The sequence below is a fragment of the Tricharina praecox genome (assembly GCF_024521635.1).
Source record: "Tricharina praecox strain CBS 144465 chromosome Unknown BZA05scaffold_4, whole genome shotgun sequence".
NCBI lineage: Eukaryota > Fungi > Ascomycota > Pezizomycetes > Pezizales > Pyronemataceae > Tricharina > Tricharina praecox.
In genome coordinates this window covers 64213-85062 of record NW_026250406.1, presented here as the reverse complement: position 1 = coordinate 85062, position 20850 = coordinate 64213, and the positions used below count along the sequence as shown (strand labels likewise).

At 55.5% G+C, this 20850-nt stretch overlaps 7 protein-coding genes across 7 annotated transcripts; 3 read left to right on the top strand and 4 right to left on the bottom strand.

The window, feature by feature from the left end:
• Positions 1 to 157: 157 nt before the first annotated feature.
• On the bottom strand, positions 158 to 1021 carry BZA05DRAFT_463338 (uncharacterized protein; the record flags this gene model as incomplete). Its single annotated transcript, XM_051487703.1, has 2 exons — positions 764 to 1021; positions 158 to 541 (listed from the first exon to the last, which is right to left on the bottom strand). The coding sequence occupies exons 1-2, from the start codon at positions 836 to 838 to the stop codon at positions 158 to 160; spliced, it is 459 nt and encodes a 152-aa protein (XP_051342374.1). The 5' UTR covers positions 839 to 1021.
• A 468-nt stretch (positions 1022 to 1489) lies between these two features.
• On the bottom strand, positions 1490 to 3517 carry BZA05DRAFT_441930 (uncharacterized protein; the record flags this gene model as incomplete). Its single annotated transcript, XM_051486707.1, has 2 exons — positions 1490 to 1499; positions 1572 to 3517. The coding sequence occupies 2 exons, from the start codon at positions 3515 to 3517 to the stop codon at positions 1490 to 1492; spliced, it is 1956 nt and encodes a 651-aa protein (XP_051342373.1).
• A 1206-nt stretch (positions 3518 to 4723) lies between these two features.
• BZA05DRAFT_387860 (uncharacterized protein) lies at positions 4724 to 5193 on the top strand. The gene has a single exon (XM_051482619.1). It carries the CDS (start codon positions 4777 to 4779, stop codon positions 5059 to 5061), a length of 285 nt encoding a protein of 94 aa, XP_051342372.1. The 5' UTR covers positions 4724 to 4776; the 3' UTR covers positions 5062 to 5193.
• A 186-nt stretch (positions 5194 to 5379) lies between these two features.
• Positions 5380 to 6390, top strand: BZA05DRAFT_196340 (uncharacterized protein). The gene has a single exon (XM_051479445.1). The coding sequence runs from the start codon at positions 5596 to 5598 to the stop codon at positions 6238 to 6240; it is 645 nt and encodes a 214-aa protein (XP_051342371.1). The 5' UTR covers positions 5380 to 5595; the 3' UTR covers positions 6241 to 6390.
• Positions 6391 to 10919: 4529 nt separating this feature from the next.
• Positions 10920 to 11589, bottom strand: BZA05DRAFT_387856 (uncharacterized protein). The gene is made up of 3 exons (XM_051482618.1): positions 11374 to 11589; positions 11266 to 11315; positions 10920 to 11195 (listed from the first exon to the last, which is right to left on the bottom strand). The coding sequence occupies exons 1-3, from the start codon at positions 11454 to 11456 to the stop codon at positions 11047 to 11049; spliced, it is 282 nt and encodes a 93-aa protein (XP_051342370.1). The 5' UTR covers positions 11457 to 11589; the 3' UTR covers positions 10920 to 11046.
• A 2027-nt stretch (positions 11590 to 13616) lies between these two features.
• BZA05DRAFT_463332 (uncharacterized protein) lies at positions 13617 to 16819 on the top strand (the record flags this gene model as incomplete). Its single annotated transcript, XM_051487702.1, has 8 exons — positions 13617 to 13723; positions 14322 to 14640; positions 14706 to 14952; positions 15017 to 15139; positions 15190 to 15279; positions 15569 to 15733; positions 15840 to 16420; positions 16484 to 16819. The coding sequence occupies 8 exons, from the start codon at positions 13617 to 13619 to the stop codon at positions 16493 to 16495; spliced, it is 1644 nt and encodes a 547-aa protein (XP_051342369.1). The 3' UTR covers positions 16496 to 16819.
• A 79-nt stretch (positions 16820 to 16898) lies between these two features.
• BZA05DRAFT_441927 (uncharacterized protein) lies at positions 16899 to 18071 on the bottom strand (the record flags this gene model as incomplete). The annotated part of the gene is made up of 1 exon (XM_051486706.1): positions 16899 to 18071. One exon carries the CDS (start codon positions 18069 to 18071, stop codon positions 16899 to 16901), a length of 1173 nt encoding a protein of 390 aa, XP_051342368.1.
• Positions 18072 to 20850: the final 2779 nt, after the last annotated feature.

The following is a 20850-nucleotide window of genomic DNA, read 5'->3' as shown; positions in this document are numbered from 1 at the left end:
TGCGAGACTTGTGAGATACGGTACCGCGTACCGGCCGTTGCAGCCCACTCCCGCACCCACTCCGGCACCCGTAGCTCTGGATACAAGTCCCTTCGCCGGTGCCGGCATCTACAAGTGTGTATAGTAATTCTTTGCCCCTGCGCTCCCTCAGGCTCCCTCAGGCTCCCGACAGCTGAGGTGGTAGATGCTGGCCGGATTGAACTCTGAGAGGTATCAGTGTCAGGATCGGTATCAGTATCAGTATCCACTTGCGGACTGCCACCACCTTCGTGCCTTCGTGCCTTCGTGCCTTCGTGCCTTCGTGCCTTCGTGCCTTCGTGCCTTCGTGCCTTCGTGCCTTCGTGCCTTCGTGCCTTCGTGCCTTCGTGCCTTCGTGCCTTCGTGCCTTCGTGCCTTCGTGCCTTCGTGCCTTCGTGCCTTCGTGCCTTCGTGCCTTCGTGCCTTCGTGCCTTCGTGCCTTCGTGCCTTCGTGCCTTCGTGCCTTCGTGCCTTCGTGCCTTCGTGCCTTCGTGCCTTCGTGCCTCCATGCTTTCGTCCGCCACTATCCACTAGCCAGCATCCAGCAAACCACATGTAGATCCGAGTGCTTGCTACGCTTTTGGGTTTTTGGCTTCCAAGCTTCTGCTCTGTTCAGTGAACTACCTATGCCTAGGGACGAAACATGCCTCCGTGTATCCACTACCTACACCAGCCTTCACAAACACTCGAGGACTCAGCCGAGTGAGAGCGTATGCACATTCATCATCGTTGATACTAATCTTACCCATCTCATCATCTTATCCGAGAACCGGATCTTCCACATCTTCCGTCCTTCGAAGGGTTCGATGCCGTGTTTCATTGTTATGCACTCACCAAGCGGATCATAGTTCCTCGCAGTCGTAAACGGTATTGAACACGGCGTTGCTCGACACGCAACGCAATCAACCAATCAACCTGAGCATCCGAAGCATCCGAAACCCAGGGATGCAGTCATGTCATGTCAAAACGCAAGCAAAAAAAAGGTTACACGAAGAATCAGCAGGTATACGTATGAGTACGGTATCGTAGGAGTATCAATGATATCAATATCGTTCATAACTAACAGCTACTAAAAACAGCAAAACAGCAGAACAAGTCCCTCCCATACCCAACAGAAGCCAAACAGAAGCCAAACAGAAGCCAAACAGAAAAGACAAACAGAAGTCAACAGGAAACAAACAAACAAACCACAAATCAAAGCTAAAACAGGAAGATCTCTTTCCATCTCAAAGATCATATATCCAACAAAAAAAAAAGAAAAAACACGAAGGCATGAACGCATTCCTCATCAATCGTATAACCTCGCCCGGCCAGCAACTCAAACTCGCCTGCAACTCAACTCAACTCATCTCAACTCAACTCAGCTCAAACGCAATGATTCCAAGCATATGTATGCATATGTATGATAGATCAAACTTTTCCTCATGACATCATCATCATCTTGACTCTTTAACCTTCTTTCACCATCAACTCAACGATGACTACAACGCAAAGTGTTAGCAACTGCACCCCCTCCCCCTCCCCTCATCCGCCAGACGTCTTTGAGTACTTACTAAACCCCACCCCTCGGCGGCTTCCTCGTGTACCCGACATACGTCCCCGGCGCATCCGGATTCTCTCTGAGTCCCTTCGTCTGCTGGACAGTGACGGGCGGCGGCCCGGGAGCACGCGCCATCTCCATCATGCCCTGCTCGCGTCCGGGCGGCGGCGGTGCCGGTGCCTCGGGAAGACCCCGCTGCGTGTGGACGATGGCGGGTTTGCCCGGGGGCGGTCGCTCCTTCGATGGGCCGGGGCCCAGGGGGGCACCGGGGTAGCCGTGGATGCTCATGGGACGTGGCCGCCGTCGGCTGGTGCTGCGTCTTCGTGCGACGCTGTTGCCCGCAGCACTGGCGCCGCCTCCGCCGCCGCCGCCACCACCACCACCTCCGCCGCTGGAGGAAACGCTGGGCTTGCGTTGGCGGCGGACTTCGACCTTGCCTTCGCGGATTTGCTCGGAGAGCTCGACGAGGTCGTCGATCTCCTCCTCGTCCAGTACGCGGTAGATGATGATCGCGTTCGGGACCTCTTCGAAGTCGTACCCTCGCACGAGGACCGCCCGCTTCGACACGATGTCACGCGAGATCTTGGTCCACAGTGGGTCCTCGGCCGGAGGGGGGTTGGATGGAGCTCGGCCCCGAGACTGCGCACGAGGCGATGACGCCCGGCCACGTCCCTGTGATGAGGCCCTTCCGTGCGATGGGGCCCTCCCGTGCGATGGGGCCCTCCCGTGCGATGGGGCCCTCCCGTGCGATGGGGCCCTCCCGTGCGATGGGGCCCTCCCGTGCGATGGAGCTCTTCCACGCGAAGGCGCACGAGGAGCTGGAGGGGCTTGCGGCATCGTTGGCGGGCGGCCACGTGTCGGAGGTCCTTCCTGCATGATGGGAGGACGCGGCGGGTGCTGATGATGATGATGATGGGGATGGTGGCCCGGTGGCCCTTCGATTTGCATGTTCGAAAACTCCCGGTACATATCGCGGCCGGGAGGCGAGTGCGAGTAGTCCGTGTCATCGCTGTCGCGCTCCGAGCGGGGTGGCCGCCGGGACGGTGGAGCGGGCAGTGCCATCATCATCTGCTGGCCGGGGTGGGCGCTCGCTGGCGGTGGAGGCGGGATCATGACGGGCTGGACACCCGGCGGGAGCGCTAGTGGAGCCGGCGGCGGCGCGGGCAGCGATGGCTGTGGATCCGGGATGGTGACGGTGCGGGCAGTGGTGTTGATGGTGATGTTCCCAACCATCGACTTGCCGTTGGTACCGGAGTATGCGATATCGATCGCCTGTCCGCCGTACTCGACGCGGATGGTGTTGTTAGAAGGGGCGGGAGCATCGTCATCGTTATCGGGACGACGACGGACGAGGGCCCCGCCCGCACTCGACGGACCCTGAGAATCCGAGCGAGAGCGAGAGCGTCGGACGAGGGCGCCGCTCGAAGACGACGGGTTGTGCGCGATCATCCTGCCTTGATTACGCATGAGCTCCTCTTGCTTGTCCTCCTCGGTCCATTCGTCGTAATCGGCGCGGCTCTGGCTGCTATCTCTGCCCCTGCGTCTCGGAGGGCCGTCGAGATGGTAGAGCGTGCCGGCATCGCGGGACCGTCGCTTGTAGTCGTCGCGGTTGCTGCTGGGACCACGCTGGTTGTTGCCGGCCGAGATCAGGTATCCCTTCTGTCCTCCGTGGCTGCGGATGTCGCCGCTCTCGTAGCTCCCGTCGGAGTAGCCGCTGCTGTCGGGACGATAGGTCTGGGATCTGTGCACGGCGCCACCCGAGCCCGGTATCACCATGAACGGGCCGCCTTCCGGGGACCGGTCACGAGGATGCGGCGGCGAGCTGTGGTGCGAGTGGATTACGGGACGCTGGAGCCGGTAGTCGCCGCCGGGCGGGGGCTGATCGAAATATTGGTGGATCGTGGGTTTTGCGGTCGCTGTCGTGTTGCGGCGACTGAGACTTCCATCGCCTCCTCGCATCGCTGATGGTGGTGGTGGTGGTGGTGGTGGTGGAGGTGGTGGAGCGGGGGCGGGAGCTGGGTGTGCTTGGGGCGGGGTCGGTGCGTAATCGAAGTGGTGCGGGGGAGGGCGGTTATAGTAGAAGTCACCGAGATTGTCGGAGGACGAAGAGGATGGAGAGGGAGGATGAGTTGAGTGAGGAGTTTGCTGGCCGCTGCGAGGAGGAAGAGGGGCAGCGGGGGGAGGACCGCTGTGGCTGTGGCTGTGGCTGTGGTGGTGGCCGAGAGGGTTGGGTGGAGGTGGAGGGGGAGGGGGGTGGTGATGGATGCTGGGGTTTCCATATCGCAGGTAATCGCTGTGCTGTTGCTCTCGCTGTTGCTGCATCATTCCTCCCCCTCCTCCCCCGCCCCTTCCAGCGCCTTCCTGAAAGCTGCCGCCAGGCATCATCATCATCCGGTCGGCATCCATCCTGCCGCCGCCGGGACCGCCCATGCCCAAGTCTCCGAGGCCCAAGGAGCCAGTGGATGCACGGTGCGAATCCATCATGGACGAGTTAGCCCTGCGAGCACGCGCCGGCGGAGAGCGAGCTCGGCGGTAGTCCATTGCGCGCGATGACTGTTATCGAACTTTTTGGGATCTGGGCTGTGTGTGTGACGGGACGTGGTGTGCGAATGTTTCGCTTACTTCTCTGCACTCCGATAGAGGGAATCCTGGGACGGATCGAACAGGGCCGAGTCCCCTCCTGGGTTGGTGGGATGATGCGAGGCTTGCCTGCGGAATGTTTCACTGATTGGTTGGGCGATGACAGTGACGGTGGCTGTTCGCAGCGGTAATATAAGTCTGCGATAGCGCCGGTGACGGTGACAGTGACAGTGACAGTGGCTGTTCGCCGCAGTGGATAATATGGGTAGTCTGCGATAGCGCCGGTTGGGAGGGGGGTGAGGTTGTGGTTGTGGTTCTTTTTCTTTCTTCCGTGGCCTTTGTCCGCAACGCTTTCTTCTGGGAGCCCTGACAAGCAAGCGAGCGAGGGGGATCGTGAGATTGCTTTATGAAGATGGAATTCCGCAGCCAACGCCGAGAAGTAGACGAGGACAACTCAGAAGGGAGGAGAGATGGGGTGAACGGGGTGGGGCGGTGGGCAAGAAGACAAAGGAAGGAAAAAGGAACGATAAAAAAAATAAAAGAAAAAGATGGAGAATCCTGGAGAGTGCTGGCAAGTGGCGAAAGAGGATGCGAGAAAAAAAGGGCGCAAATCCGTCAAATCAACAGAGGCAGGTGGAATGATGATGATGATGATGCTGATGCTGATGCTGGTCCCTGCCGAGTTTGTTGTCGTTGGCCGTCTCTCGACGGAGTTGAGGCCAGACGGAAGGCTGGACACTGCTTGCTGCACTGGCTGTGTTCGGCCGGGGGGAGGGGGGGCAGTGATCCTCCAGCTTCTTTGCTCTCTTCTCCTGCGGCTTCGATTTGGTAGGTGGATGATCGGGATGGCGGATGGGGGGACGATTGGTTTTCGGCAGCAGCCAGTAGCAGTTGCGAGGTGCAGCGAAGCTATCTCGAGATGAGACGGGCAGACGTAGATGGTGGGAGGTACTAGTAGCAGGCAGTAGGTAGCAGCAAGCAGTAGGTATCCCAAGTATCGGCGTGGATAGCAGGGAGTTCTTCAGGATGATGGTCGAGATGTCTCTCGATAGTAGTTACGGCACTCTACTCGTGGCACTGCTGTGCTGCTCGCTCTGGGCCCATCTACTCTACTGTGTCCTCCCCCTCTTCCCATCCATTCTCGTCCCCTCTTTCGGGGAATGGCAGAGGGAGGGGTAGCTGTCGAAGTCGAGCTAGCAAGCTCATTCTCTCTCTGGCGTTGGGCGGGGTCACTCGAGTGCGGTGTCGCCGTGCCGTGTCGTTGGAGACAAGGCGCCGGCAACGACCGACACGCCAGTAACAATCGACACGCCAGTAACAATCGACACGCCAGTAACAATCGACACGCCAGTAACAATCGACAACGCCAGCAACGACCACCTTTATTGCTTGCCACTACTACTGCTACTACTACTGCTACTACTACTGCTACTACTACTGCTACTGCTACTGCTCCTATGGCACATGACGGACATAACCGAATGGATCGGCCGGAGATATCCCGTTCTCTTCCGGAGGCTCCGGCTACTAGAGAATTGATCGCCGCCCGCGTCGAGATATCCCGCTCTCCGTCCGCAGGCTTGAAGCTCCATCTGTCGCCCGTCGTCCGACGCCTGCTCGTCAGTGTCGAGTGTCTTGGCGCGGGTGAGCATTCGTGCTCCAGCAAAGCACAGCACAGCTCGGCTCAGCCAGTTTCTTACCTAAGCACTTGGTCAACCAGCACGTGGAGTGGACCCCCCCCAACCAACCGGCCAATCTCACGTCTCGCAGTAACCATTGACTCTACCCTACTCTACCCTACGATAGACTTCACTTCACACCCGACCCAATGCCTCATGCACACTTCTCCATTCACAGCCGACCCAATCCCTCGCCCCTCGCCCACTTCTCCATTCACAGCCGACCTAATCCCTCGCCCCTCGCCCACTTCTCCATTCACAGCCGACCCAATCCCTCGCTCCTCGCCCACTTCTCCACCCTTCCCAGCCCCAGCCCCCAACTCGAGCCCCGCGAGGTTTCCATGCCAGCCAGCCCTCCCCCTCGACCGAGCTGTAACCCACGCTGGCAGAAGCGAATCGAGATGCAATGTATGTAGGATGTAGGTAATGTGGACCTTGAGATGGCAACGTCTCGACGGCGACAGCTGGTACGCGAGCTGCAGGATGACGGCGGCGGTGGAGCAGTCAAGTGAAGTGAAGGACGAGTTGCAGACCAGAAGTTCGACTTCGACTTCGTTCCACGTGACCACTACCTAGCGGCCCAGCCCCCCAACCACTGGCACCCCCGTGTCGGCGGTAAAAACTCGTCTCGAAACGACGTATGTGAGGTAGGGGCAACCGTTCTCGCTCGCGCTCGCGTTGGTCCGCCACTCCCGGCCGATCTGGAGACGTCTAGAACTCGGATGGAGAAGTCGCAAATGGAACTGGAAGGCCCCAGGGCCGTCGGAGTCTGGAGTCTGGAGGCCAAACAGTTTCCCGGATGTCCGTTCTGCAGAGTAGGTAGAGTACGATACTATTGGCAGTGCCGGATAGGTAGAGTACGATACTATTGGCAGTGCCGGATAGGTAGAGTACGATACTATTGGCAGTGCCGGATAGGTAGCGAACCCCACGGGCGGCGTCCCCCACCAAGGACCCTTCTTTCTTTGCTCTTCCTTCCTTCCTTCGGTCGTTGCTTCGTTCGTTCCGAAAGGAAAAAAGGGCAATGACGATGCCCACGACGCCCACGTGCTTCGTTCGTTCCGAAAGGAAAAAAGGGCAATGACGATGCCCACGACGCCCACGATGATGCCGACGACGATGATGCTGCTGCTGATGCCACGTCCGTGAAGCACAAACCCCACACCGCTTGTGGCCGACGTGCTCACTCACCCATAGTACCGACCCGTAGTGGCGAGAGGGGCAGAAGCGAGCGGCCTAGTTGGTTGGTTGGCGCTTCACCTTCACATTCGACGTTGTCTTTGGCTTTGGCTTTGGCTTTGGCTTTGGCTTTGGCTTTGGCTTTGGCTTTGGCTTTGGCTTCATAGGCATCCGTCGCGAGTAGACTCTGACTCTGAAATATCACCGCCCTACCTACACCGGCCGATGACGGTGCCCACTCACCGCCGCGCGCCGAGTCGTGTAACCAAGAAAGAGCGGGGGTTTCGTTTCGTTTCGTTTCAACACTCGGCATTCCAGCGCCCCTGCCGCCTTGCCCTTCTCTCTCGCCCTCGGTACTCAGTGCTCAGGGCCCACGGCTAACTGCCGAATTGTCTGCTCCGCACATGGAGACCAGCAATCCTCAGCACTGGAGTTTAACTGCACTAGCATCGACATAAATCCAGCACTTATCAAAGCACTTATTTACCTCGAACCCCCCCTCCCCCTCGAACCCCCCTCCCCCTCGAACCCCCCTCCCCCTCGAACCCCCCTCCCCCTCGAACCCCAACTAAGCATTTCCCTACCCGCCGCCGCCGCCACCAGTCACCCCCAGCACCAGCAACCACCACCACCACCACCACCACCACCACCACCACCACCACCACCACCACCACCACCACCACCACCACACTAACACGAGCACGTCAATGCGTCATGCTTATGCTTATGCAAGCAGGGTCTGAACTGTGCCGGAAGACCACGACCACGACCGCGACTATATATGTACGAATTCCATGTGCTCTATTCCGGTGTACGTGCAGTGTACATTGACACCTGTACACGCCAGCGCGTGGTGGGATGTATCGGGCTTGTAGATTTATGCGTAGGTATGTCGGAAGGTACACAAGTGGGCACAGAAGTGGGTACATTCCGTGTGTGTACTGTACCGTACCGTACTGTACCGTACCGTACTGTACTGTACATACATAAATACGTGCGCGATCATGCGTGATCATGATACATATACCTGGGTATGAATGTATGTGTAGGCAGTGCCACCGCTCGGCAAGATTCGTGGGCTGGCTGGAGGTGCACATTGCTGGATTTATTGCTGGATTTTGGCGAAGCGAGCGAGGCTGCCACGTGGCTGTGCGAGTGATCGAGCGTGTGCGTGTTCGTGGGTTCGTGATAGGGCATCTGGGTAAAGAGGTACGCCGTCATATCCGCCTATGTATCATACCTGTATGATGTTGGAGTATGTAGACTTTTCATCCAAGGCTCAAGCCCGCCATGCGTATTACTAGTCAGTTTGATCGCACGCACGCACGCCCGCATGCGCAATGAGCCGCGACTTCCATGCGTGCTTGAATGATATGATGATATCCGATCAAATCCAGCGCCAGGTTCATTGCTTCCCTTGGTTATGTAAGCTAAGGATGCGCAAAGCTGAAGCCTGGGATCATCGAGTCTGGTGCCTAGTAGTACCGGTATGTACACACCGGTATCGGTACCGACATTCAGATATGTAGGCAACGACCTATCGATAACGACCATCTCGCCCCGCCGTTGCTGGGTATAATCCCACCCCACCACGAGGCTCCGACGGCGGAACGTGCATACGTACTTAATCTCGCGATTGACTGTCTGCCAACCTGCCAGCCTGCCGAAGCCTACCGAAGACTACCACAGACCGCCATAGACTGCCGTAGAATCTTCCACCGTAACCCGTTCTACCATGCACATTGCCAACATTGCTTCCTACACGCGGGGGGGGGGGCACAGTTTGAACATTGAACTTTGTGGATGTTGATATTGATACGGTACATACCTGCTGATCCTTCTCCACCACCACCACCACCCACGACGAACACTGCAGCCGTCACCTGTGTCGTGGGCTCGATGGCCGGACTCCGGAGTCCGGATACCTATGTAACGATAGCGACAGCGCAAGGTGCGGTGGATTGAGCTGGTAACTAGAGCTGGTAGTTAACTAGAACTGGAGGAATGCGCGGTGCTGGATGATATCTACTTACGTATGTAGCAAGGAATTGGGCCCATGCGATTGAGTTTGTGTGCTGATATCGAGTCGAGCTCCAGCTCGAGCTGCAGAGCAGAGGAACGACGATGATCCGCAGTGCATTGCATTGCATGGAGGACGTTGCGAATATTCGCGAGTTCTTGAGTTCTCGGGGGGCTGTGTGCGTACATACATAGGTACTCTAGAGATAGGGATAGAGATTGAGCTCGCAAGGCTGGGAGGGGGGGAGGGGGCGGGGGGTGGACGAATCACAGCGGTTCTCACTCATGCATTAATTATCACTCGCTTTTTATACGACACCCCGCCGGTGGATGCGGATTGTTGGCGGTTTTGGCGGTGTTGGCGGTCAAAGCCTTGCTATGTATGTATGACTCCTCCCACCGCCCGCATAGAATATATTCCTTCGCGGCAGAAGTGGCCAGCATAGAAGTAACGATCGTCCACCATGGTGATGAGGAGCCAGGTCTACACTCACTCACTCACTCACTCGCAGCGCAAGTATCCGGCTGGGCAACAAGTAGCATGCGTAAAGTACGATCGACATGGCAGCCCTGAGCCTCGTGCCAAGGACTCCCGCAGACAACAGACCTCGACCTGAAAACGCAGCTTCAAGATGCCGATGCCGATGCCGATGGATGACGCATGACGCATGCACAAAGCACAAAGCGCATCACAGATTCACAGCAGAGGCGTGGCCTTTACATACTTTCCAGGCCTCTGCTGAGATTGGCGATTGAATTGCATGGGCGTGGTTGATATGAGAATAGGTATTTTTGCTCCGTCGTGTTCCACGTCATCGACTCATCGTTGCAGGCCGGCTTTGCTCCTCCACCTCCACCTCCACCCTCAATGCTTGCTAGGTGGGTAGGTGGGTAGGTGCTAAGAGCTGCAACACCGCCGGCTGTTGATCTCGGGGGAACCGCATAGATGATATTCTGGGTTCCAGTAATTGTAATAGTCCTAGTAGTACGGTAGGCTGCAGTTCATATCCGTCAATATTATCGATTGCTCACCGTACATATGTATGTACACACACGTCTTGAAGTTCGAACTTCAATCTTTAGCCATTTCCCTTTCCTTACGGCTGGTATTTGTACAACTAAGGTACACACGTGCGTTTTGGAGTTTAGACACGGGAATCGTTGGTGCTGTTATGACCCGTGGGATTGTGCCGATGGTGGGTGCACGCGATCTCACTCGGGCGCCTGATCACACGTCTCAATTTGTGTGGATGAAAGGCGATGGGATATTCGCGGGGCGGGAGGGGGGTGCGTCGCAATGGTCTGACTAAATAGGCTGGGCACGAGTGTGGTGCAATAGAAACACAAATACACAAACGGATAGGTACTTAGTGAGGGCGATATGGCTGTTCCGCAGATCGCTCCGTAGTTGAACGGGAATTGGAAGCTCGTGGGTTCACTTGGGCTGGGGTAGGGGTAGGGGCTGCTTTGCTAGGCTGGCGGGCGGGAACGGCTTGGGTGAGTGTACGATATCGATTGATTGGTTCTTTCCCTTGTGCGTAGATGGGTGCGTGCTGCCATTCATACTCGAGCTTGGGATCTACGGCGTACCAGAAGGAATATAATTGGTACCGGACTATTGGCAGTCATCAAGGGGCCATTGAAGCAGCTAATCAACCAACATTACCAGAGTCAATGAGAGAATGTCTCTAGTTAATCACTCGGAAAGACGGCCCGAGAGTCGATCTGCAAACCATCATCGAGCGAGTGATACTGTATCCGACGATCGCCCCTATCACTCCGGAGTGGCCTTGCCGCCGGTGAGAATCCAAACATCGCCATCGTCAGAATTGAAAGTCATATATGTATCGCGCCGACTTTGCGGTTGCATGTCAATTTTCAGTAGAGTTATCCCGCACTCACCAGGGAATTCCTTCTCATTTTAACATTTTCTATCTCTAGGTATGCGTGATCAACACAGCATGGTCTCCATCAATTCCGCCCGTCCACCATCCGCCACCATCCGCCACCATCCGTCCGTCTTCCCGACACTTAGATCTCGATCGGGAACCCCGTCTGCCCATCGCACTGAGTATTCGCGAACTCGACGACCGCAGGGGTCTGCTCGGCAGTGCAAGCGGTCGGCACGCAAGTCTTCACCTTCTGCACGAACGCAGTGTCCTTGCAGAGGCAGTCGAAGTCTGTTCACGTGTTAGAGTGGTGACTGGACATCGGGCAGGGGAAGCTGCGGGAGGAAGAATGTGTTCGTACCAACACCGCAGTTGGACGCGCTGACGGCGGAGATGAAGCAGCTGCGCGAGCTGGAGGATTGTTAGATTGTGCTGGCTGGGCTGGGGATTCTGGGGAAGAGACGCTTACCATGACGGAGGGAGCGAGATCGCGTTGACCGCGCCGAGCATGCTGACGATGAAGGCGGCAACGAGGGCGATGGAGGTGTACATGGTTAAGATGGGGGTGGTGGTGAAGTTGGGAAGTGGGAGTGGGGAGTTGGTTGTGTGAGGTGGTGATGAGCTGGTTGTGTTGTGGGGGTGAGGAGCTGGTGGTGTGAGTGGATGTAGAACTGAAGTTGGAGAGACTGGGCCGACGTTTATGTACTCCTCCATCGCGATATAGAGCTGAGGAGCTCTACCCCTGGTATGAACGGCCTCTACCCCACGTACGCCAATATTCACCGAGGTAACAATCGCATCGGCCGTTTCGTAGTAAAACATTTCTGACCGCTAAAGTGGTGGTCTCCATAAAACGTAATATATCAAACCATAGAAACGTGAGCATCAAAGACCTAGGTAGTATAGTTGCGTAGAGTGTACGATGCCAACAAGCGGGCACTGTACGTCTGTGCTGTTGGCCATGAATCCCGAATCCCGATAGAGCCATATCCGTGAGTCATGGGGTCCTCAACTACGCCTACAAGGCAGCACCATGTGAAGAAGCGTTGTCGAGCGTCGAGGCCCCCTGGTGAGGTCCTTTGCGAAGGAGGAGTAACCCGGGAGTAACTAGGGAGGATTCCAACGGTCTTTCAATACAAAACGAATCGGATGGTCGCATGTGACTGCGGGGATTCTGGCGAAGAATGAAATCGGTCTGAAAGAGCTGACGATCTGGAGGTAGACGTGAGAGAAGGCATGTTTCCGGTCGCGTATGCTGACTCCATTGTCTTCGACGAGGTACGCAGGGTCGGTTTCTGGTATTCTGTGCGGAATTCGGCGCCGTGGGATCTCTCGCAGGTAGTTACCTCAACTGAAAGCCCAGGGTTGAATCGGAGTATATGAAACTAGATTCGGCCTCTTACATGCTGTCAACGGCCAACTTGTTGTCGCATCGGAGCTGGACGGCCTCGGGACTAGACGACCTCGGAGCTGGACGGCCTCGGGACTAGACGACCTCGGAGCTGGATGTTTCCTCACTCAACCTGCGGGATGCTAGGGATCAGAAACACCGAAGATTCTGCGACGTCCGACGTATCACCTCCGTGACTCCGTCTCTTTAATCTTACCGGGCCAAGGATTCAAGGAGTGGATCGGCGGGATGGTTTGGAAAATAAGCTAAAATATAATCTCCGGATCTACCATGCCTCCGCCCCTCTCGCTTCCCCCCAGCCAGTGTTTCATGTTCGGGCCGGCATCTACATAGAAATTCGGAGGCAAATAACACCACACCAGTATACAGGCCCCTCCTTGCACAACATCACCTATAAGCCCGTGCTTTGTCACTCGAATCCAGGGTCGCTACGCGGCGGCCACTCGAGCCAGCTGGCCCCGCGAGACGGGCGAGCCCCTAGGTTTCTCTTCCGGACCGATGGTCCGTTCGGCACCGGCTTAAGATGAAAGATCGGAAACACCGTGTGTAAGAAGTGGCCGAGTTTAACCCAAATCACTTGATATCACTTGCCGTAATGCCTTCATTCGCCACTTTCCATGCTGCAATCTAGGCCCTCATGGTTGCCCAGTAAAGTATTCACTTACCCGGCCGCTCCTACCCGGCCGGACTTCCATTGCAGAGAAGAAAGAAGGCGAGAATCGAGATGGCAAAGCGGGGACATCGCCGACATATTCCCACCGGCGCCTTTCTAAAGTTTCTGCTGCGCTCGCATCCGTTGCTTCGTCGGCGACAAACAGTCTTCAAATCATAAAAGAGGCCTTCTATAACCCAACACAGGGAAATTGGGGTATGCGAAAAGGTATGGTAATAGATAGATTACACGTTGAAGTCTCGGGGTTGTGACAGCGTAGGAAAAGAGGACCGATCTAGGTAAACATTTCGATGCGTAAAGAGAGACTTGATACTGGGATACGGAGAGACGGGTAACATAAGGGGCTTGTAGAGCAGACATAAGGCATACAAAAACATCATACATTTCCCAATTATATGTCGTTCTGGATCACTCGATGATGTCACTTTTGCCATCGATGTCTTGAACACATCACTCAGTGCTTGGTACTTGAGGGCTCTCGAAGATTCCATCGCCGAAACTCGGATCATCGGCGGTTTGATGGGCATGGGAAAGGAGTGAATTATGGTGATGATTGGGTTTGTGGTCATTACAGAAGTACCGTGTGAAGCATAGAGATTACCCACAGCGTATGCATACCTCTTACTTAATGCTTCCGCCGATGCGAAACTCTCACAATCTGTCAATTGCGGAGAATGATAGTGATGATGTTATCGATGCTGTACAGATTCGTCGGCCGTATGCCCTCTCTAAGATGTATGTACCTATGTGGTCTAACTCTTATCTATCCGATCCGATTATGTGTAATCCCGTGATGAGTGTCGTAGACGCTGCACGCTGCACGCGGTCGAGAACGAGTGCGCAGTGCATTCAGCAATCGTATTGGATACGCTTTGACTGTTCATCGCAGTCTCACAAGGGTGGGGTAGCCGTACGTACCAGACATAATCCCCGCTTTTGAAACCATCGCCCTGAACTCCAGTTTCCCACCGGCTCCGTGAACCCATCGCCTGTTTCTTCTCCGATTGCGGATTCCGTGCGGCTCCACCAGTCTCCATACTAGCTCCTACATTTCAGCGCTACGGTCCAGGCGAGAGCGATCCCGATGATGGGATATTAGCATGAGCAAAAGGGAAGGGTCAAGAAAAAGTGGGAGCGGTTCGCACGAAAGGAGAGTCCTGTTTCAGCTTCGTCTTCGGTCTCCGGTTCCGAGCCGTCAGGCGTGGGCGGCCGGGAGGGAGACTTGGGGAGGCAAAACCTGGAGTCCAGCCTATCTCGGGTAGCCGATCACCCAACTCCGTGAGTTTGACCGTTTGTTGGTGCGCTCCGTTCGCCGAGCTGAAGAACGTCCCAGGGCTCCGGATCCCTGGGAGAGGGCTTATGTTCTTGCAAAAGAGAAACTGACGCCAAGGGAGCGGGAGTTATTGGATTCTGGTTCTCCTGCCGATTCCGTTTATTCGGTGTTGAAGGATGCAAAGGATGCCAGGAATGATCGGAATAGCAAAAAATGGCGGTACACAAAGGACGGTGGCGAGGTTGTCATCGTACGTGACAAATTCGACAGAATTGTGAAGGGCTTGGACAAGTATGCGACTACCGTCGATATGGTCGCCAGTAAGCAACCCGATAATATAGTTTCCATTTGCTGGGGTAGTGCCCGGTTTCTTCTCCAGGTCAGTGTTTGTTCCTGGGGGATTTATGAAGCACAGTTGGAACTCTGAATTGACGCGGGTAATAGGTTTATCTCAATCATATCGAGAACCTGCAGAGCCTGGAGGCTGCTCTCGAAACCATCATCGCAACAATGGCAAGATGCCAATTCTACGAGAGAATTGACGCGCAGTCTTTGAAGACGACCCTACCATCCCAGAACGCGACATTGGCACTCGCCAGCAGTTTAGAAGCGGCATTGCCAGAATTTTACAGTTCGGTTTTGGTTTTCGCCGTGAAGGCGAAGGCGTACCTTGCACCATCATCGAAACTTGGTGAGCAATGTCAACTGCCCGGCATCCATACGAGAGCAAGTACTGACTGAGGGCCGTCGTGCAGCGAAGGTATCTAACGCATTGAGAATATTTTCCGACTACCTCCATCCTCTCATCAGCGAGGTCGAGCAGAAAGAAGCCTTAGTGAAAGAAGGCGCCAACATGGCCACCATGGAGAAAATAAAGGGTACGACAGCATTATCCGTGTTCTCTGTGCTGCGTTCTGATGAGCAACAGGGCAATCCAGAGTCCTCCAGAACTTAGAAGATCTGACGAACGAATTGAGCACATTGTTTTCCAGCACCGTGCAAGATATCAAGGGGATGCGTTTGCAATTCGACCAAATTCGTGACGGTATTCGATCCTCGTGACGGTATTCGATCCTCGTGACGGTATTCGATCCTCGTGACGGTATTCGATCCTCGTGACGGTATTCGATCCTCGTGACGGTATTCGATCCTCGTGACGGTATTCGATCCTCGTGACGGTATTCGATCCTCGTGACGGTATTCGATCCTCGTGACGGTATTCGATCCTCGTGACGGTATTCGATCCTCGTGACGGTATTCGATCCCCTTCTTGACAGCCTAGAGACCGTTGTGCTAATGAGCACAAGAGCAAGTGCTCAACTGGCTTAACGCTACAGATCTAGAAGTGCTGTACGAAGTGAACCGAACCAACTGGTTGGCCGGAACTTGCGACTGGATTTTTCTGGAAGCAGAGTACCAGAAATGGATACGCGCCGAGGGCCAACAACACCTATGGGTGGTGGGAATACCAGGTAAGATACGTCAGAGCCTAACAGGGTCTTCAAGGATACCCTCCTTCATGCCCGAAATCCCGTTTCGAAATCGTAGCGGAAATGAAAGACCAGCTGACAGAATCAGGCGCCGGAAAGTCGATACTTTTCGCGAGACTCGTTGAAGGCTTGCTGAAGCTGGAGGGAGTAGTGGTTTTGTACTTTTTCTTCCGAAACGGTGCCATCAACACTACCGCGCCGCTGGAGATGACTGCTAGTATCATCTCTCAGCTCATCAACTTCGCTGGTCCTACGGATCGTGCGAGGCTTCTCGGAATTCTGAAACAGGTTGTTCATCGTGGAGCCCCATTTGCAGATCGAGGCAGGAACTTCAAAAACATGTGGAGAGCGTTCGGGGACATGCTCCGAGGACATTCATCCAGGGTGCTTGTCCTTTTGGATGCGCTGGATGAATGTAGCCATCCTCCTAGCGTATCCGGGGGTATGTTGCAAGCCGAGACCGGTGCTCGATTCCTAGTTACTGGACGCCCAGTCGTTAACCATTTGCTCGACGATAAGCCCGGTGTCTCCACCATCAAAATGCAAGTTGGCGATGATATCCGCAAGTTCATTACCGAAAAGGTAGTAAAGATCAAGGGCTTGGAGCACCATGCAGAGGACATCATTCATACGGTGAATGAAAATTCCGCTGGAATGTTCCGTTTGCTGGTGCGTATATAAAATGCACATACATTCGAGTTCGTAGGAACCCACTGACATCTGCCCGACCAGCCCTCGTGCTAGAAGAGCTACGCCAACCTTCGAGGAAAAGGATTTCAGAACGTCTTAGGACGATGCCGAAGGGGATAATTGGGATGTACGAATTGATCCTTCAACGTCTCGGTCACAGGAAAGAGGAAAAGTGTCTCCGAAAGCAAAGGCGAGAATTTGACTGGCAGCCCTGTCGGAGTTTGGGATTATTTCTCCTCGAAGGATGTTGTGAAGGATGGCGGGAACAAATGAGGGTTTCACAGAGAGAGATCTCCTAACGGTCGCCGGTCTTCAATTTTTGCTTTGTAGTTACCAACACGATGATTCCGATGAATGAAGACTCGATGCAATAGGTAAAAATCACGATACCGTCAGGAATTCCCCCAAACCAACCGCACATTTACCTCGTCTGCTCGCTGTTGCTAGCCCAAACAAATTAACAATCCATCGCAGCCACATGGTCCTCATCGACCGTGTAGTAGACAGCCCCTAGTTCCAACAGCTCTTCCACGGCTGTATAGACAGCTCCCACCGAGAGCCGACTGTTTTTGCCGATGGCGTGATACGAGATGCCCACGGGCGATTCCGACGCCATCTTAACGACGCCAAAGACGATTCTGGCGCCGGCGGAAGCTTCCATCGCAGCCGGAAGCTCGGCCCCGCGCATTCTGGCGGCGAGCTCCCACTCGTTCGCTTTCTGTATTTCGGTGTCGTCATTCCGGCGGATGGTGCTCTGCCAGTCTTCCACGTCCGTCGATTCGGGTGTGTCGAATGTTAGCGCACCGCTGCTGCTGCTGTCGCCGTCATCGAACACGTGGAAGGCTGCGGGTTTCTCTCGCGCGACTTGCAGCCTGCTCGTCGTTTTCCGCTTCGGCTTGTCCTGCCGCCTCGCACCCTCCTTAGCTGTTCGGGCCACCCCGCTCTCCGACGCCTCGCATGCCCCGACGCCCACCCCGCGAACTTTCGCTTTACCTCCCCCCCTCACGACGTTCGCGATAGCCGACTCCACCCTATTCTCGCCGGCGCCCTCGCTCGGAAACGCCTGCCGCGGGATTGGTGGCAACAGAACGTCGCGCCACTCGATGAGCGTGTTGATCCCCTCGAACGCGGCGAGCGGATCGAGCATGACCAGGTGGCGCACCACCGCCAGGAAGCCGTCGCGCGTCAAACGGATCTCGGTCGGGTTGAAGATGTGCTCCCAGCCGACCTGGCGGAAGACGTAGCCGATGTCGGCGAGGTCGTGCAGCGCGGTCGGGTTTAGGTGCGATGGCGTCTGTAGGCTGGTGAAGAAGGTCGATAGCGAGGCTAGCGACATGGTGGTGCCCGGAGTGGTGGCTGCCGGCGTGAATTGCGCGAACAGTGAGTCGGAGAGGAAGTGTAGCGTCGGGCTGGGAGTACCATCGGCGGCGAGGAGGTGGCGCCACGGAAGGTGGCCCGGTTCCGAGGGGCCGGCGGATGGCTGCGATTCTCGTTGCTGGTGGTGCGCGGCTTTGCGAGCGGTCTGGTAGCGAGAACAAGTGTCCTGATTGTCGTACGAGAAATGGTCGAAGCGTGAGGATTCGCGAGGTTCGGAGGACTGGCAGGACTTGCAGGCGCATTGACCGGTCATGGCGGAATGGAGCTTGGGATAGCACTGGAGCTGTGCTTGTAGAGCTAGTGTAGAGCTTGACTTCAAATTAAGAAAGTGGTGGGGGAAGCTTGGGTCTGGGATCGAGAAAGTGGTGGGTGCTCAAGCCTGGGAAAGCGGGGGCTCAGAATGGCGATCAGGGTGAGACGACGGCCAACGCAAATGAGTCTTGCCAGACCCCTCTGCACCACCTGACGGTGCCAACTTTTGACTTTTGACTTTCGACAGCACCTGGCCAATCCCATCGCCGCTTCCGGTCATGTCATCACCAGCCACGGAGCCGCTTGATGACTCCGGATCAATAAAGCACGCGCGACAGACACCGGCCACAGCCACACTCGACAGACAGACGGCAGTGATCCCACAGCCAGCGATGCAAAATGATTAAGTTTCCCCTCCGTGCCGATAGATGGTGCATTACTAATCCAGGAATCGCGTCCTCTTGTCTGTTTTTCGATCGAAGCGCTGATTTTCGAGTGGCTGTCGATAATGATGGCGGTGCGGATGCGAATCGTGAACAGCGCCAGTGGCGTCGCCGGACTGCGGCTTGCGGGATGCGGGTGTTCGTTGCGGGATGTGCTGTATGGGTGCCCCCTGAATGTAGGGAAGCTTAATCCAAGTGCGCACCACTGGTGGAGTGATTATCTAGATCATCTTGACATTTATGTGAGGTGGCATGGAAGCTATACAAATCACAACATATATCCACGCTATGTACAGTCTACCTAGATATTGTATGTACAGACTATTCTACACATTCACCACGAGGTGCAACCGATTGCCAACAGCTTCGATCCGGGGTTCCTGCAATGCGAAAGGGAACAAAATTCCTCCCGTCGAAATCTTATTCACAATTAGCCATCCCCCCGAGGCCCCCAAGCATACTCACCACGCTGAGTACACACCGCAGCAGCGCCAGCACGCAAAGTTCCCACGATCTACCCTTGAGTTAATCCATTCCAACCGGAGCTCCAAACTCCGCACTCCCCTGATCCACTTGGAACTCCTCGTACCCCTCGAACCTAACCTTCGATCTGATGGGCACGCCGGAACACCTCCACACACCAACGATCTCGCTATCGAACTGTACGGGGTTCCAACGGTCGTCCGTAACGTCGGTGCCGGTCCTGGCATGTGCTCCGAGGCGATAGTTACGGCCGAATTGCACCTCAGGGATGCAAGAGAGGTCGACGATACCCGTGCTGCTGGCGGAAAGGTTAGGCCCACCTTCCCACACATTCCCGCCCCCCGCTGAGTCCGCGATCAGGAAGTAGATCACGCCTGAGCTTGCGTTACGGAGTTTGAAGTAGCGAATGGGTTGGATGGGGGGGGGATGTCACCGGGCATCTTGTAGATTTCAAGAGTATGAGGGCTGACCTTGCGGACTGGGGATCGACGATTGACAACTCAGGTCTGAGGACTGAGGTCTGACGGTTGAACGGCATGGCCGGCGGGTTTTGTGCGAGGAGAATCACGACGGAAGGTTAGAAGGCTTCAAGTTGAAGGGAGAGGTTTATCGGCATTCCAGCCCAGCAGAGTCGGTGCTCGTCCGTGCCCGTGTGTACGATAAGATCGTGAAATCTCGAACTCTGTGAATGGATGCGGTTTTCTGTCCGAAAGTTCAAGCATCCGGCGGAACCGTGGATAGTATTTGGGAGCCGAACTGGTATCTCCTCCTCTGTTCATAATCACTCGCAAGTAAGGTTATCCACGCTGCCCATACCCTCGAGGAAGTATCCGTCGTGATGTAGATGGGTCTATTAAGGTTAGTGAAACGGAATCACTCACCACGGGGCTGCAACAGGCGAGAGCACGGGCGTAAGAGCGATATCGCTGTTCCCAACCCGGTTGGAGGTTTGAAGCCAGTGTCTCCAGAAGTCCGTCACAGACATGGACCTCACCGGCAGCAAATGCTATACTCCAACCGACGAAAGCCTGTAATCATAATCGCTGCTCTGGGCGCCGACTTCGGAATACGTAGATTGCGATGAGGGTGCGGGATATTCAAACTGCTGGTCTTGGAAGGAGCCTCGATGAAGCATATACTTGTATCAGCTGAAACTGCCAGTGCGCTCACTGGCCATAGGTCGCACTCCGTGGAGCCGTGCCTGTTTGTTGAATGCGCGTGTACATACGGCACTCAATTACCGCCCCCGCTCGTGCGAAACCAGCGAATGGGTCTCTCAGATTCGCATCTTGATTCGCATTGCGTCTTTTCCAAGCGGACACTTCCACTCCATGGGTTCCGGTCGCTCAGCTGGCCAAATCCACAGTTCTCCAAGCCTAATCGCGGATTCGCGGATAACCCACTTTGCCCAGTGATACCGTGCGCACGACACCACGAGCGTGCCTAAATTCACTACACGGTAGCAAAACTCCACCTGGAATACGCCTCCGAAATGGTACAGTATGATTTTTCCGAGCGGAGGGGGTGTGGTATCATACCGAGCATTCGGCCTAGATGGTTTTGCTGGCTCGAGTATCTCCAATACGATTCTCTTGCTCTAAAGTGGGTATCGTTGTTGCATGTCAAATCATTCGTGCCCAGTCTTGCTTCCGCCGGAACTTCTCCGGCTATCCTCGTTTCCGTATCATCATGACCTAGCGGGACCGTCGCACACTGATCGATAAAACATAGAGAACGAAAGCGAAACCCCACTCCTAACCCCACGCGCCCGCCCGCACGGTCTTATCGCCGCTTCGTACCCGTTCTCTCGCTGTGAAGTCCCTATGGAAGTGTTGAGCATGTCGTTGGGCGTAT

What these genes read in the sequence shown, in the direction of transcription:
- BZA05DRAFT_387860 (XM_051482619.1), top strand. Translation starts at nt 4,777, where the DNA reads ATGATGATGATGATGATGCTGATGCTGATGCTGGTCCCTGCCGAGTTT.
- BZA05DRAFT_196340 (XM_051479445.1), top strand. Translation starts at nt 5,596, where the DNA reads ATGGCACATGACGGACATAACCGAATGGATCGGCCGGAGATATCCCGT.
- BZA05DRAFT_387856 (XM_051482618.1), bottom strand. Translation starts at nt 11,456, where the DNA reads ATGTACACCTCCATCGCCCTCGTTGCCGCCTTCATCGTCAGCATGCTC. An exon ending in ATCTCGCTCCCTCCGTCATG is followed by an intron (nt 11,316 to 11,373) that starts GTAAGCGTCTCT and finishes ACAATCCTCCAG; the next exon opens with CTCGCGCAGCTGCTTCATCT. An exon ending in CGCGTCCAACTGCGGTGTTG is followed by an intron (nt 11,196 to 11,265) that starts GTACGAACACAT and finishes ACACGTGAACAG; the next exon opens with ACTTCGACTGCCTCTGCAAG.